General features: G+C 39.9%; 1 protein-coding gene across 1 annotated transcript in view; it reads right to left on the reverse strand.

The window, feature by feature from the left end:
• Positions 1–985: 985 nt before the first annotated feature.
• The window catches only part of SPTBN5 (spectrin beta, non-erythrocytic 5), a 95,767-nt gene continuing 79,376 nt past the window's right edge, over positions 986–17,376 (reverse strand). The window contains exons 54-68 of the mRNA XM_058861014.1: positions 16,947–17,143; positions 16,163–16,367; positions 15,264–15,458; positions 13,977–14,132; positions 13,227–13,444; positions 11,399–11,588; positions 10,492–10,668; positions 9,456–9,560; positions 7,831–8,451; positions 6,796–6,867; positions 5,116–5,202; positions 4,632–4,723; positions 4,377–4,462; positions 3,763–3,898; positions 986–1,979 (exon numbers count right to left, since the gene is read on the reverse strand). Of these exons, the coding sequence (XP_058716997.1) occupies positions 1,790–1,979; positions 3,763–3,898; positions 4,377–4,462; positions 4,632–4,723; positions 5,116–5,202; positions 6,796–6,867; positions 7,831–8,451; positions 9,456–9,560; positions 10,492–10,668; positions 11,399–11,588; positions 13,227–13,444; positions 13,977–14,132; positions 15,264–15,458; positions 16,163–16,367; positions 16,947–17,143 (2,727 nt within the window). The 3' untranslated portion in view covers positions 986–1,789. The remainder of the gene's footprint in view (positions 1,980–3,762; positions 3,899–4,376; positions 4,463–4,631; positions 4,724–5,115; positions 5,203–6,795; positions 6,868–7,830; positions 8,452–9,455; positions 9,561–10,491; positions 10,669–11,398; positions 11,589–13,226; positions 13,445–13,976; positions 14,133–15,263; positions 15,459–16,162; positions 16,368–16,946; positions 17,144–17,376) is intronic.

Raw genomic sequence — 17,376 nt, forward strand, 5'->3', positions numbered from 1 at the left:
GGGTAAACATGGAGTCCAAGGGCCTCTGAAATTTTGTGTGGTTGTTCCTCAGAGGCTGTGGTTTGTTTTGCTTTCTTGGCCCCATTCTTGCCTGGCCTAGTACCACATGTTGTGCTGTGACTGAACAGAGTGCATGCGAACCAAAGCAGGCACTTCCAGCAGAAAGCTGCTTCTCTCTGCATCTCACCGAAAAAAGGCACGTGCCGTACTTATAAACCAGGCCTTGCTGGTCTGGTGTTGTGTTTGCTTAACCACTGAAGATGAATGCATGCCTGCCAAAAACCTCATCTGAAATGCACCCCAGATTGCTGCTCTCTGATGAACATTTTGCTGGAAAATCCCCACAACAGAGTTTGCTATCTGCTGCCAAACACAAAGGAAATGAGACTTTAACTATTAGCTGCTCTTCATAGAAATTGCTTGCTTGTGTCTTTTAACTGTTTAATAATACATTAATTAAAAATAAAATATTGCAAAGGAACACCAGACCCATGAAAGTCTTTATGCACTTACATACAAGTTTTTCCCCAGGTATATAAGTGCTACTTATGCTAAATCCCTGCTGAGAATTTCACAGGGCCTTCACTGGTTTCAGGACTGAATGGAAGAAATCTGGGAGAAGATCTAGTTTACAAAGGTAGGGAGAGCCTGGAACAAAATCTCCCTCCTGTGGTAAAACTTTCAGTGGAATAACAAAAGGTGGGGCAAGGAGGCAGCTGCACTAAGCTAGAACCAATTTGTTCAATTAAATAGTAAGCCTAAAATACTGAAGCTATTTTGCTGTTTTGGTTTTTTTTTTAATCAGTTAAAAATTGTTAAAATGATGAAATGCATCACTTTCCCATTACTTTGATGTGCTGGGTTGTTTGTGGTTTTTTTTGGTTTTTTTTTTTTTTTTTCATTTTTTATTAGAGGCAGCATATCTATCTGGGGTAAACAGAGAAGAGAGATGGACTAGCCAAAAAAATTAAATTATTAGCTCACCTGTTGGATGCCTATGACTGAATCAGACTGAACACAAATTTAAACTTGTTGCATGTGCCCATAAAGTATTTACATGAACTTGGTGTAAAGTGCCTATTCTGGAGAAGTAGTCAGTGCAGAGGAGAGGACTGCAAGCAGAGAGCAAGAGGGATGCTTCAGACTGCATAAAAAGGGATGAAGGCTGAAGTCCCTGTGAGAGGAGTTAAGGACTTGAAATTTTAGCTTCCACATGTCAGGGAAGAGCTGCCAGTCACTACACTGTCCTGGGGGGAAAAATGGCATTTCTCTCCAGCTTCATGCTAGGAAACTTTTCTTTGGCTCAGAAACAGGTAAGTAGGGGGAAAAATATATATTCTTCCCCATGAAGATTGTGGAGACCACAAAGCACTGTAGGAAGGGTATAACGTTACCTTTGGCTGCACAGACCACCCAAGCCTCTTAAATCTATTCTGTTGGTATCTGCAAATCTACTTGCACATGGCTGTAGTTACGTCACAGCTTGCACCTCATGCTCTGCTCACTGCTCCCCATTCCTATCTCACAGAATTATTTAATTTGAGCAGTCTGGCTTAAAGGTCCCCCTGCCCTTTGGTGTAGTACCTTGGAGTAGACAACACTTGGGTGATAATGGCAAATGACAAAGTCGTTGTACACACAAAGGTATACCAGATGCAATCCTGTTTAATTATATTTAAAGATTTTATGAGATTAAATACATAATTTTAAAAGTTCACAGGGAAGTGATTAACTTAAAACATATTAATACATTTCCAGAGGTCTGAGTTGAGTTATAATTGTCTGGAATTCATTGAGGCAAATGCCATTTTTCTCTTCTTGCTTTTAGTAGAGATGGAAGCAGTTTTGTTTTATTTCCACTTTGTTCTAGGCTTAGGGTGGTGATTGACGCTTGTGTCAATGTAGGTCCATCTTCCTTAAGATCTCTGGAGAATTCTGCAGACTCTCTCTCTGGTTTGATTTTGAAGGAAGGTGTTCTCCTATCAACAAGATGCATCATCAGAAAATCAGGTATAATCTAGAGGAGTGTCATGAGTTAGCTTCACCTTTAAGACCGAGTAAAAAAAGGGGAAGTTGAAGCTACTGGTGACTGATGGGAGTTTTTCTTCCTGACTAATTATCAGTCATTTTCAAGAATTGACAGCAGATATGACCCTTAAAAAGTGAATTCAACTTGTAAACACCCCCTTAAGAAGTACACTTAGAGCTCTCTCGTTCTCTTTTGTTTCCGGCTCTGGAGAGGTAACAAGCTCTGTCTTGGCTTTCCCCCCCCTCCCAGGCCCGGGACAAGGCCGCAGGGAGAGGGGGGGAAGGAGAGAAAAGCAGAGTTTAGCAGTTTAGTTTAGTTTTCAAAGTCTGCTGCTAGACTGAAACCTGACACTATGAACTTTTGTAGCTTTCTTCTTTTAATTCCTTTACTACCTAAATAAACAACAGATTACTCCTTTTTCTTAGAACAGACAGAGAAAGAGACAATTAACATGTAAGACATCATAAAACTACTAAAAACAGTGAAGAAAAGAGTTAAGTTTAAATAAGAAAGAGAGAAAAAAGAAGATGCTTGTTGCTGAAAAGTCTTTCTGTTACAGCTATGGAGATGGACAGTAGTTTAAAGACTCCTTTAATTCATGACTAGAGTATGGGAGGAATAGAGTATTCAAAGTGTGGACTTTAAAAAAAAGAAGAGTGGTTATGATACTGTGAGTTGCTGGAACTTGCGAGTGAAGTGAAGATTTTAAAGCCTTAAAGGAGCCAAAGAGATGGCTGTTTTCCAGGAAAGCTCACAGAAACAACTGAAAAAGATTTCTACCTTTGAATCACTTATCCTTAAAAATAACATCCCTAGATTCAATTTGACTCACTGCACACCTCAGAATAGTGTGAGATGGGAGGAGTGGACTCTAGAAACTCCATAGATTGCCAGGAAGAGACTTCTGTTTCTCTACAAGGACTGATGAAAAGACTCTAACAGTTGAGACTGTTTTTTGACCACCAAGATTGTAAAACTATTTTTTTTGTCTCTATGTTGTTATGTGTACAAAGAAATAATTGAGTAGTAAGAAGTAAAAGGGTTTTCTGAAAGTTTATTTTGGTATTCTTATTCTAATAGTCTGTTAATAAACTGTCTTTATTCCTTTTAAGTTTTAAGCCTGTTTTGCTCTTATTTTAATCCATATCTCACAACAAAAATAAGTAATTTTTGTTACTAGTTTAAAACCACAACAAGGAGTTTAAGACTCTCTGTATATGTAAGGACTTGTTAAGTGTCTAGCTCAGCAGCAAAAGTCTGCCCAGCTGTGGGACCAGATTTCACATCATAGCCTGTAAGATTTGTATGGACTCCAAATGCAAGAATAATTGATTTAAACAGGCCAGGTTTCTGAATTCAGCTGTGGCTGTTTTCTCCTTGTCTGTGTCTCCCCTGAGCCTCCCTTCCCCAGTCTCAACAACCCCAGCTCCCTCAGCCTCTCCTGGTAGGAGAACCTGTTGCTCTGCAGACCCTTCTCCAGCTTCGTTGCTCTTCTCTGGATATGCTCCGGTTTTCTTGAAGTGAGTGGTTCACAGCTGAACTGAACACAGCACTAGAGGTGTGGCCTCACCAGTGCCAAGTACGGGGGGACAATCACTGCCTTGCTCCTGCTGGCCGCCTTAGTGACAGAGGAGCAGGACTTTTTGACCTCAGGGCAGTCTCTTTGTAGGTGTCATCTACCTGAGCACACACAGCACTGACATCTGTTCAGCTTTGTGGCACAGAGCCCGTACCTCAGGAGTGAGCTTTTGCTGGTTAGTCTTTCAGCAGAGTCCCTGTCTGGAAAGTCCCACATTCTTTTCTGGGAGGTCTCTGTGTTTGAAATGAAACTTTGCGCCATCACTGTAGAATGGGCTCTGTTACTGTGTCCTACAGAGTCAAAAAAAACCAGCAAAAATAAAGTAACATTAGAGGCAGAGTTTGCTAACTCTGGGTCCATAACAATTTTCTCTGACCATCATAGTTATAATTATGCTATGTCTTCCTTCCCAGTAAGCCACTATGTAGAGGGATGTCCAGAAGAGATGTAGATTCAGAAGAAAAGCTGTTGATCAAATCCAAAGTAGCTCCTTAATAAGAGGATGAAAACAGCCCCATGCCCCTGTCAGGGAATAACCTGATTGGTTGGCCACAGTACAACTGAAAGACTGCTTTGCAAGTCACCCTGGACTGCTTTTCTCTGCCAGGTCACTACATCAAAAGGTAGAAGGTGACTTGTGTATTGCTTTCTAACAGAGCCAAAAAGGATGGCTCAGAATGTCCCAAACTAAGGACAACTTGTCATTCTCTTTCTCTTACCATCACTTGCTAAAAGCACAGCTCATTCTTGAAGGAAGTGAGAACATACCTATATTATTCTGTAGTGATTGCAGCCAGTCCTCCATCAGTGTCTGAGAAGGTGCTGCAAAGAAATACTCTGCCCCATCTCTCAGCCTGTAAATAAGGACACAAAAAGGTGAATTTTAGTCAGTTTTGCCTTATACCTTTTGTGCTTGTGAGTGTGAGACACTTCAGTTATGCCTCCTAACAGCATGCAGCCTTAGGTGACTGTGGGCAGGGAGCTGCACAGGCTTTTACTCGTGCCCTTCTCTGTAAGACTCACCGCAGCATGAAGGCGTTCTCTTTCCTGGTGTAATTCACCAGCCTCTCACATTTGGCACCAGAAATGTTGAGGGACAGGACTGTGGACACATTCTGAAGGGGGATAAAATTAAAATAAAATGTCTTCTGTGTCCTTTCTGCTAGGATTCAATTCCATACTAACCTGCAGGCAGCCTACACACCCATCCCTTCATGCTTCTAACTTTAATTCTAAGATCACTGAATAGGACGAGCCACAGAGGAACCAAGGATGATGGCATTATATCTTGAAGACAATCCTTGAATAAGATGTACCTTAAAAGAAGTATCTTTGAAAACTTCTGGAAGCTTATCAGTCTGTTTTCAGTTGTATCAGTTGAATAACTGCTGAATTTTCAATCAGTTGACACTGATCACCCCAGCCCCAAACCAAAGGTGACATTTTAAAACTAATTTTTACATATGTAGATACAAATTTTGCTAAAAAGATTAAAAAACTAAATTACCTTAGTTGCTTCTTTGTCATCATTATAGAAGTCAAGTTTTAATCCATCAAGTTTTACATAGAAGGAGTTCCAAGACCTCGAGTGTGGCTACATGAATAGAAATGGTAATAAAATTCAGTTCTGAAGTAAATATTTTATAGGACTAGTGAAATCTTTCACATGCAACTACCTCAGGAACCCAGGATCTGTCGATATCATGATCACGGAAGTTCTCACAGTCATTGTTATCTCTTAGAAAAACAGAACCTGCTCTAGTTTCTGTATGAGTGATTCAAGAAAGGGTTTCTATGAGTCAGAACTGAAAAAATGACATAACCTGGCTCAAGCAAGCTCTACACCATGTGGTCAGTAACATCACTGAGGGTGGATAATCAGAGCTCTGTTTAACTTTTGGCCACTTAAACTCCACGTCTCTCCCTAGCTGTAACACTGGACCCTGCCTCCTCGTCACAGGTTAATTTTATCAAGTGTGTTGTTACTATCTAATGTGGATGCTGAATTCTTCTTTATTTACTCAACTAACCCCAGTGGAATGCTACTGAACAATGTGCAAAAGCAGCAGTTATTTCCAGCCCCCAACTATGTATCACTGAAACTTAGCCTAGTACCATGAGACTCTTCTTGGTGAAGGACCCTTAACTTCTATTCATATTTTATTACGCCAGTGAATAAAGTTGACAATTTGTTAATTCAGAGAAAAGGAAGGAAACAGTTCTGAGGAGGATAAGTCATAGCTTTTCTTCTTTGGTAATATGGAAGTTCAGTATCCCTGAACACTAAATTCTGTGTGCCCAGAAGTGAAGAAAAACTAGATTTCTCTTCCAGAAGATGGAGTCCATACCAGATTCACTTTTTAAAAGAGGTATTTCAAGTTTAAAATTTCAGAGGAAATACTCTATGGGGACAAATAATCCAAGACATAATATCTGTCTATCATAATAATAATAATCTTGTTTATGTGCAAACACTCAGCAAACATTGATGTCTGCAGATTGTTGGTGAATGTTAGAAAATTTCATGGCCTGTTGTGATCATTATGCTACTGACTTGAAGTGGTATTATTTCTCAGGATTAGAATTTAGTTTTCTGTTTTATTCAAACCTGTATTTAACAAACTAATTCTTCAAAGATAAACAGAACCTTAATTCTGTTCTAGCACAGTTAGAAATTGCAAATATTGGGAGCATGAGACCGAGGGCTTCCACTGCTGACAAACTATCACAAGTTGTTACAGGATCATAAAGCTTTAGGTTTTTTTTGTGGTGTGGTGTTTTTTTTCTGGTTGTTGTGGGTTTTTTTTTGTTGTTGTTTCATTTGGGGTTTTTTCTCCCCAGTTCAGTTGATATATTGAAACCAGTTGATATATTGTTTATAATTAAGAAACTGTAATTAACATGTTTATACAGCCTAGATTCTGGTATACAAATCCATTAACTGTAGACAGAATCACAGTTCTGCGTGATTCCCATGACAGGTAACAATTCCATTGTCTCTTTTTCTGAGAGATCAGATACTGCCAAAGCCAGGGGACACTTCCTCATGCATTTTAGGGATAGCTGAAGAAAACCCGCACTACTGAGCTCCTCTTCAGCAAGAGCTTACCCTGAAGAAGTCAGACCAGATCTGGACTATAACTCAAGGAAAAATGAAATAACCCAGAGTGATGGTATTTATTTCTACCTGTTGTCTTCGTGGAAGGAGCTGGTCTCGCTTCTCTAGGAAACCCTCCATGTTCTGGAGACTTGCAGAAACCTGAGACATACAAGAACATTGCTACTTAACTTTAAAATGGCCCTTAGGCCTATGCTAAATTTCTGAAGGTCTTTTTTAGGTAAACTCCATGCAAAGAAATTGGTCTCTGGTTCCTCTATCCTTTACATTGACAGCACAGCTGGAAATCCTCACTAGGTTGCAGTTGTATCTTTGATAAACCACCTAAACAAAGATAATTCAAATCCTTCTCAAACGATTTACTTATGAAATTTGCTTTATCATAGTGTGATAATTAACTTACACTATTTTTATATTATGACATACATTTTACAACTTAAATTGTTTGAGTTATCCATACCACCTCCACAATTATTGAGTTAAACCAATGTATAGTACTGGTACTCTTGGGTATGTGAGATGTGTTCCTCTCAAGAGCAGAGGAGCAAAAGGAAACAATTTTATCTGCCAATGAGTTAACAGTGAATTTCCTGCCAGGACAAGCAAGCAGGAGTTGTTGGTTCTAGTCTTGCACCTGGTCAGCTCTTTGACAAGTGTGCCATGGAGTCCTGCCTCTCTGACTTCTAAATGAGTGGACACTAAGCACTTCCACCTCACACAGAAGATGTAGGTAAATCATCCTCTTTGTGAGACACCACCTGTTTTTAAGTGCTCTGCTGAGTATTCAGCAGCAGGAATAGCCTCTAGTTCAGGAAAAGAAAACCAGGAACCAATATAGCTGTTAAGACCTAGGCTATAAAGCTTAGCAAATTAAAAGTAGTTTAAAGCTGTACATAGCAGCTTAAGTCAACAGTCTTTGTGGAAAAGTGTTTGAATTGCAAAGGCACATAAAATTCTTGTTTGAATCCAGGTGTGTACCCACGAGAATGCCCTCTCTATGGTGCTCTTTGTGACTTTCACACAGAACTTCCTGTTACTGCCTTTCTTAAACTAGCACATGATAGTGGTTTTGTGCGGAGAGAACCAGAAATTCCTGGGACTTACCGAAGATGTATTCTTTAATCTCTCCCAAGAGGAGCTAGACAGCAGTAAGTTTGGTGAGTTATCTGGTGACCTTTGTCCAGGCTCGGGTGGTGCTGCTGTTAGTTTGGTCTGGAGGTTGGGGAAAGAGGAGCCTATAGCACCTTTTTCCTGAGGAGATATGCAGTCTGTGGCTTGTGATTCTGACAAATTGCTGCTGTGTTGCTGGCTTATAGGAGTAGGAGATAAAGGAGAGCCTGAAGAACCGTGTCTTTCCAAAGATGCAGCCTGTGGGCCTACCATCTTTGGTGTAGCTGGAGTGATAATCTCACCAAGCCTTGTCTCAGCTTTCATTTCTGTTTTGTTGCTGCTCGGCACTTCAGGGACTTCCAAGGAAGTGAATTCTTGGAACCTTGTTGGAGATTTTTCAACTGGGGAGAAAATAGTTTCAAGTGGGACCTTCCAGGACACGCTGTGTGTGGGTACAGGTGGCAGTGGCGTTGTGCTCTTTATCTCTGTCACTTTTGGTGGTGCATTCCTTTTGTCAGATGGTTTTCTTTTCAGAGAAGGAACTCGTACAACTTTGCCTTTATCCTTCTGCTCACTCTCTTCCGTGTCCACTTGTTTCAGAAGATTCATCTCTCTCTGTAGGACATCAGTATTACTTTTTTTTTTAAATTACCTTTGTGCATTCATGCTTACCTAAGATTTTTTTTTTTATTTTAAGCAGGAACAGTTTTTCAAATAAAATATCTCCTGAAACTGAATCTTAAGGCCTGCACTTCCACTGGCATTCTTAGAGTTAGAACTGAATCTAACTGCTATTAGAGCACTATTTTGTTGCCCAAATCATGAATAGTAATGACAGTAACTTCAAATATGGTGAATTCTGCCCTTACTAAGTTCTCTGGAGGCTGATTTTTTTTTTTTTTTTTTTTTAATTTTTTTTTTTTATTTTTTATAAGCTGAGGAAAAACTGTGGTCCTTTTCTCGAGGCACAGCTTCTCTAAGTTTTCTGTAAGAACACTGAATATCCAGGGTTGTTCTCATGGAAAATTTAGGAGGGAAGGGCCTTTGTCCCTTCCCTTGGCCAATTTGCAAATCACTGAACAAAAGACAGATTAATTTTAAGCTTAAAATCAAGCACAACCATTATGTTTTTCTGGTTATTTCAGGAAAATCACTTAAAAAACCTCCCCCACAATGAAAGAGAATCTGAGAGGCCCACTGAGTATCTTTGGTATTTAACACAATCCATTGTAAAAATCTTAAGCCAGAATGAAAAAGGCCTATCTGTGCCTTGGTCTCCATTTATATTCAGCCCTTTGCTGTCCTCTGTCACTTTCATGTGGCTCCAGCTCCCTACTGAAATCCTGAATGAAGCAAAATCTCTCCACCTTTGTTGCAAGGGATCGCCCTGTTTCTCACACCCTTTTTGCTGGTCCTGGCAAAAGAAAATTTCCACTTCTCCCCTACAGCTTTTTCAAGCTAGTTGATCTCTTTTGATCCACATACAGGTCTTGCTGTGTCAGAAATATTTCAGCTTTGGTTGCTCATTTGCCCCATCTCTTACATAGAGTGACATTCCAACAATCCATGACCCACATCATCCTGTTTCATGTACAGCTCATCAGCCTCCCAATACTCACCTTAGTTTTCCTGCTGAGCTGAGCAAATTTCTCCTCCTGTGCTGCAAGCATCTTCTCAAACTCATGGTGTTTCTTCAGTAATTCCTCTACTTCAGACACTGAATCCTAAATGAAAAAATTACCACATACAGAAGTCCAAAATCAAGTCCATTAGAAGCCATTATGCCTAAGATATTCAGATTGATCCATTCTATTTGGTCATGTGGGGATTCTGAAAATTTTGTAACTGGATGTCTAAACCCCTGTTGATGTATGAAAAAATCTGAATCTACATTTTTAAAAAGGTCTGTATCTTGCAGTCTGTCTGCTGTGTAGGAGAGAAAGAGCTCAAGTACCAACCTTCCCTTTTCTGCAAGGCTGTGTAGTACCATGGCTTCCAGCTAGAACTGTTTATGTACAGATTGAGTACTTGGACTCTAGCTTGTGCTAGATGCAGAGTTTGTTCCTGCCCTACGACAGGGGAGACTTCTTTCATGTCCTCTGCTTAGTTTGTGATACCCAAATTCACGACTTAGTTTTCCAATCTTATAAATTGTCAGAAGACAGTCAACAATGAGGGAAAAAACCCAACAAAATAAACAAAAATATGGATGCTGGTATGTAAAAAGGAATTTACAAGCCAGCTATCAGGCTGCCTATGTAAAACATTTTACCACTTAATGGGAAGAAAAAGGCAGCAAAAGCCCCGTGTTTTCCCCTACAAGGTGGGGAAAACCCTTTCTTCTTTTTGAAAAAAACGCTCCCAGCAAGACAGGGAAGGTTGAACCTTCTGCGAGTTATGTGAAAAAATGATCTGACAAGATTTCTACCATCCCCTGGAAGCCACCACTTCCAGGAGCCCATCACTATGTCAAATGCAGCAACTGCCCTGGGCTCACTTCTGCAAGAGGAGAGGGCTCCTGCCCTTTCTAATCTTAAGGGCACTTTGTTTTTGAGATTGTGATTAATTTCAGGCCTGAACTGATGCATGAACCAGGCCCTCTGCATGTGCTAAGGGGCACAGAGTGCTCAGTAATGCTGCATGGTTGTTACTCACCCCATAGGAGGGATCTGAAAGAAAGCTCTCCTTGGCAGCCAGCCATGCTTCTGCTTGTTCGAGCTCTCTGCGGAGCAATTGGATCTCCCAGTTTTCTTCATATAGTACTTTCCTCATGTCCCAGCTCTCCTTTACCTTCTTCATCAGCTCTGACAGCTCTAACAGTTTTTCTTCAATCTAGAAAAATAATATGTGTAATGCCAGGAGCTGAAAAATCCAATCAGACTTTCACATGACAGTCAATTATCTGCCCTCATGATTTAGAGGATGACTTCTTGAAAATTTTGTGGTGTTAGCATAATTTAGAAAAGGTATCCAAGTCCTCTTTTTTCCTACTTGAATTAATTTATCATGTAAATTGTGTAGCTAGATAATACAATTTTAGGCATATTCCACATACTGTATGACAAATATTCTGCCATATGAATTCCCAAAATTTATATCCAGGCAACTTGTACTATAAAGCTAGTGAGAACCAGAAGATTCAGCAAATGCATGCACTTAGGTCAAGGCAACAATGGAGAGACTTCAGCTGTAGAAAGTTGTCTTGTTCTCTCTGCAACAGAAATAATGTAATCCTGCATAAATTCTGAAGATGGTTTTGTTGGTGTGATCTCTGGATCTACAGACAATGTCTTGGGCAAAGTCTAAAGACACACAGATAATAAAATCACAGAAAGTTTAACATTCTTGTACCTTTGGACATTTCTGAGGAATTACATTGTGATGTAGCATAAGAACTTTAAAATGTGTTTTCTTTTTCTATGTGTCACATGAACTACACAGCTTTTAATAGTAAAGAACCTGATCGTCCTGTTCAGTTCTTCTGAGAGACAAAGCTGCACCTTCTGTCTGTTTCATGTCTTTGTTCACTCTTGCTTGTAAAATATTTAACTCTTCAACACACCTCTTCAGACATGAAATGTCCATTCTTCATCAGGTCACCTCCTGCCCGCTGCATTTCTTCATATTTCAGCCACTGTTTCTCTATCTCACGCTTGTATTCCTCATGGCGCTTGATGAGGAGTTCCGCTCCCAGGACATCGTTTGCCAGTTCCTCAGATATCACCAGAGCGTGCATCTCGTTGGCCCAGGCCCTACAGAACAGGGCCAAAGGGTAAAAAGGAAAAGAATCTGAATCTGTTGGAAATTTGGGAATGCACACATCTCACGGCTGTGAATACATGTATACAGACTTTCATTTGCTCACAAAAGGTATTAATATTGATTAGAGTTAATTCTGTTCCTAGTAACTGGTAGAGTGCTGAGTTTGGGATTTAGTATGAGAACAATGTTGACAACACACTGTTTTGGCTGTTGCTGAGTAGAGCTTACCCTAAGCCAAGGACTTTTCAGTTTCCCAGGCTCTCCCAGTGAGGAGGTGCAGGAGCAGCTGGGCAGGGGTGAAACACGGCCAGGACAGCTGACCCAAACTGGCCAAAAGGGCCACTTTGACCACACCACAGAACATCATACCCAGTATATAAACTGGGGAGAGCTGGCCAGGAGGGACCAATGGCTGCTTAGGGACAGGCTGGGAACCAGCGAGTGGGTGATGAACAATTGCATTGTTTATGAATAGTTTTAAGAAGTGTCATTTTCCTTTTTTCTTTGCATCATTAGTACTATTATATTTCACTTTTTTTTTTTTTTTAATTACTAGGGTGTTCTTATCTCAACAAATTAGTTTTTTTGGTTTCTTTGCTTGTTTTTAATTTCTGATCCTCTTCCCCATCCCACTGGGAACCTGGGGGAGTGAGTGGCTTGGCTGTGGAAGTACTTAGCTGCTGACTGGGAGGTCAAACCATAGCAATATACAAATGCATTGATGAAGGTTTACTCAAATATCTGGGGGATTTATAATATTCCCAGTGCTGTTTTCATACAGAGCCTATTAAAAATACAGATGTAGATCTCTACGTACTGAAGCATTCTGCATTCAAATTATTAGAAAGAAATAATTGCAATTGCCTAGGCTACACACTTTAACAATATTTTATACATCGTGAAGGAACACAGAGGCTTTCAGATGACCATCAAAACCTTACCACCACACATGAAAGTACTTCATATGCACAAAGAACACTCATGGAAAGAAGCATATTGATAGATACTTCTTAGAAACATTTTATACTCCATAACTCTCAATTGGCACAAACTAATGCATGATTTACCTGAGCTCAGAATCTATCCCTTAGCATAGTAAATGTCCAATAGTCCGTGGTAACCATTTCACTGTCTCTCTATTTCTACTCCTGTCATAGGTGAACTTTTTCATTACTTATTCTAGGAGATTATCTTTAATGCAGTTGCTTTTACTCTGAGAAAAGGGGGCACTGGTGTCTATGCAGGTGTACAAATCACTTCACTATCTAACCCTGTCCTCCTACAGAATCAACTGTTTTTTGAATTGGAATTGTGAAATGACCCAATTTATCCACAGGGATGGAATTCTCCAGGACTGTTTAGGAATTAGTCCAAAAAAGTGCCTTTGTCATACACAAAGGATGTGTATGATGCCCTGTGCTGGGGCATTATGGTCACCTCTGATATCTGGTAAATCCTGTGAAGTGCTGTTGAGGAGATACCATGGATTATTATTCAAAGAGATTTCAAAGCAAGCTGCAGAGCACCTGGGGCAGGAATCAAATAACTAACAGCTATAATTTAGAAAATCCTGTATGGGAAAGACAAGAAATAAGGCCCACTGCCAAACTCAAGGGGCCTATACATACATCAGCTCCCTGCAGTCATTGAAATAGAGCTGGACTTGTTCTGCCTGGCTCAGTCTTGCCTTCCTCTCCAGAAACTTTTTGTCCAAGTTTTCCCAGCACTCATCCACATCTGTGAGTCTCTCCATGATGTTTTCCTTCACTTGAGGGTATGTGCGGCTGAGGTGCCAAGCATCTCCTCGGATCCGTTCCAGCTCTTTCATGATGACTCCTAGATCTCTCTGGAATGGAGACAGAGTCATTGGATTGTAAGACCGAGTCACTGCTTAGTTCTATCAAAAGTGGATTTAATGATGATGCATATATTTTCTACCCTCTGGCTGTACAGAGGCTGGAAATACAAATGCTTCTCAGTTTTCCTGTAATGCCCTATTCATCATCAAACAAAAGAAACTTCTTTAGACATGAGACAGATTCTTTTGGTAAATGTGGAGCTGAAGTTTCTTATAGTTCAGCTGTCACTTTTGCAATTATAATAACAGCTTGGAATAGATTTTAGAAGAGAAGTTCATCCTTCAAAGCCAAAGCATTAATAATACAATAAAAAGCAAAAGCATTAATATTATAATATAACATTCCAATGTTAAAAGCAGGAAGAAAAGACCCTCTTCTTTGAGAGGCACAAAGAATATTTAAGGGTACAATAAATTTGTCTTGCAAGCAAGGCCCTTGAGAGGCACTAGTCAAGAGTCAGTCTCCTTTTTTTTTGCCACCTATGCTTTTCTGCTGCTGCTTCATCACAGATCCTCTTACCTCTACTCCTTCAAGATGGCTGAGAAGTGTCTGTACACCTGGAAGATCATATCCATAATCTTCTATATCCACCACTGCTTCTTTCTCCTGCATCCAGCCCTTTACTTCATCCACATCGTGGTCATACTGGTGAACTTGATGGGCTGCTATTAGGTTCTGGGATAAAGAAGTAATTTAATGGTAATACTCTATAGCATTTTGTGTCTACAACATGAAAAAAGGCAACCCTAATATGTCATTGTGCAGTACAAAATGACTGGGGCTTTTGAGAGGAAATTAAACATCTTCCCCATTAAGTCACCTGAAAGTGAGGTGTTAACCTAATTTCCCCAAGTTCTGTTGGACAATGAAAGAAATGGAAGTCTCCAAAGAGAAATTTATCCCTACATAAGACGAATTATCAAAATGCAGAGAATGAATTGCCCTCCAAAAGTAGCTCTCTATATCACGGAAATTGTCTTAAAATACTTCTTGAAATAAAGGTCTACACTGCAGAAAGTGAAAATATAAGGAATTGAGCAAAAATCATACTTTTCTGAATTGAGAGGATTAAAAAAATGTTCCAATACTAGTTTATAGTCAAACTCCATATTAACAGTTGTCATGCATTTATTTCTGCTAACAGGAAATAGTGGGCTTGAGCTACCTCCTATGCAACAGGTCATGCAACAGTAGTGAAAGAAAAAAAGGTTGAGGACATCTGGTGTTTTATATTCTCCTTAAAGGAAGCAAAAATATTGAGTTCTGTGTGTCACCTCTGCTTTGCAAAACATATCTGTGATTTCAGTTTCCTGAGAGGGACTGAGCAGATTTAACACCTAACTGCTGCCTAAAGGTAGGCGGCTGGCTCTCTGTCCTCCATCACATTCTCTTTCATACACCTTCTGTGATTTCAAGTAGTTAATTCAGCAAAAACCTAGAGAATTTTGGTCGTGTTTAGCGAACTGTTAAATAGGTAGTTCCATAGAGACTGATAAGCGGCAGAGCCAGACTCCTGTTAGTGGTGGCAAACTATTGGATTGGCTTTGTTTTTCAGGAAACTGGAGTTAGCAGTGAATTAAGGAGAACAATTACTCCTAGCTGATAAACATCCTTCAAGTATTAGCCTTGCTAGGAGTAGGGTAAGCAGTGGCTGTAAAGGGAAATGACTAGAAAAAAATTGAACAAAATGTGCTCATTGCCTCTGTAAACCTTGTGTTTCAACGTGAGCAATGCACTAGTTCAGGAAAGAAAGGACATGGGAGACTGCAGGGAAATCAATGCTCCCATTTTTCATGTGTTTCCTACCTCTGTCCTTAGCTGAATGGCATTGCATAGTGTCTCCCACATTTCACTGATTTGCTTGGTTCTCTTCTGGATGACATCCATCTTGCTGTGGCCTTCCTTATCCAGTTTAGATGCTAACTCATTTAAGGAGGTAACTTTGGATTGACCCAGAGGTTTCATCTCATTTACAAAGTCTTTAAACTTTTTCTCCAGCACCTGCAGAATAAATTGGAACACAGATTTAGATAAAATAATTTCTGCCTACCTCCATGAGAGAGACAGAAGGAATCACTTTCTCTGCTCTGTATAACACAAAAGCTATGTATTACAATCTACAAGTGCAAATAATTTGATAAATCCAAATGATCTGGAGTCAGAAGAAGACATCTGTTGTCTTGATCATTTAACATTCTATGTCACTGGGAAAATGAACCGCATTTCATGACAAGCAGAAGTTGCCCAGATCAAAAGCTAATGAACAAAACTTGTTTACATATGCTGCAGTTCCCAGGAGGAGTGGACACTACTAATTATACCTCTCTGCACTGTGTGCCTCAAGGAGAAATTTATCCTTGAAATCAGCAGAAAGAGATATGTATGCTGCAGCCCAGTGTTTTTGACCATAGTCAAATTTTTTAGGTCCTGTCAAATTTATGAGCAGGGCAAGCAATGACGTGTGCTGACCTCACCTTATCCCAAGAAAAGCTAATTTTCTGATACATCTAATTTTCTGTTGGAGGATGCTGCCTCAGTGACACTGTCAAAGCAGACAGAAACCATTCTAAGTTCTTGCTGTAGAGATAGCAGCTCTGTTTAGTTTTTGTCACTGTAACATGCTTCACTGTCAGCAGCTACACAAAAATTACAGCGAATCCTTGCTTCGCCACACAATACATGCAATACCTTTTATTTTCTTTTACCTCAACATCATCTAAGTCCTGCCCGTAGTCATCTGACTCTGCTACAGACAGTTTACTGGAAAGCCACGCATCCACCAGCTGGAATTCTCTTTCAAACTGATAGAGCTGGAATTGTTCTTGCAGGTGTTTTCTCTGGGTGTCAGACTTCTGTAGGAGAGACTGATAGTCTGCTAGGATCCCCTGGAGCTTTGAAAGTATTACTGAACTGCAAAGGATAAGAAGCAAAAAGTATGTTTCATTGTTCTTTTTAAAGACTGTTTTTTCTTACAGGTTTAATTTGCAACACCATTAAAATACAGATAAACCAGATAACGTCATGGAGTGAGTTATGCTGTGCCATTAGAGCAGCTAGGTCAGGAAATTAAAGTATATCATAAAAAGTGGTTGGTCTTTTTCCTTCCTCCTCCCCAGATATAAAAACAAACTTTCAATGAAAAACAATGAACTGTCAGTAATATTCATTTCCTTTCCCAAGCACGGTGGTTTTTGAATATTTGTGGTAAATTAGAACTAGATGATTAGTTCCTGGGAGTAGACAATGGACAAAGAACTGATCTGCATTAATTCGTCTGTTGTTAGAAATAAAAACATCTCATGAAAACATTAATCTTCAAGCTTTTGGGGAGCTCAGTGTGTGTGATGATGATGATGATGATGGAGGGATAGATGACCCCTGAAGTCTTATTTTTGAATGAGCCATCAAACATAGTTGAACTTTTCTGTATTTGCCTTCTCTGGGCGTTTCTGTTAGACCTGGAGGAGAAATCTGTTTTTACTTTCCTACCTCTCTGGACTGCCTTTGTTTATTAAGCTGGCACCTGTCTCCTGTACTTTTTCAATCCGCGACCTGAAACTATCCATGTCCAGTTTGGTAGCTTCAAGTTTGCGAAGCAAAACTTGTGTGGATTCTTCATTCTTCCCATAATCAGAGGTGTCCAGAATGAAACTCCTCTCTGCCAGCCATGCCTCCACCTCCAGCAGCTGTATAAAATACAGGGATGAGCCTTAACACAGCTTGATTTTGGTCAAGACAAAGAAAACTGAAAGCAGTGGTGCACTGACACATCAGTGAAAACAGAGAGTACCTTAGGTGATTTCCTCTAATTCAGTATAGCTGTTCCAAAAAATGTGTACCAGAATCCAGTAATTGCAGTTAAACGTTATTCATTGTGATTAGTTGGGAAGGTAATTTCTTCACTGTATCCATATTTACC

Source organism: Poecile atricapillus, chromosome 1 (assembly GCF_030490865.1).
Source record: "Poecile atricapillus isolate bPoeAtr1 chromosome 1, bPoeAtr1.hap1, whole genome shotgun sequence".
In the NCBI taxonomy this organism is placed as follows: Eukaryota; Metazoa; Chordata; class Aves; order Passeriformes; family Paridae; genus Poecile; species Poecile atricapillus.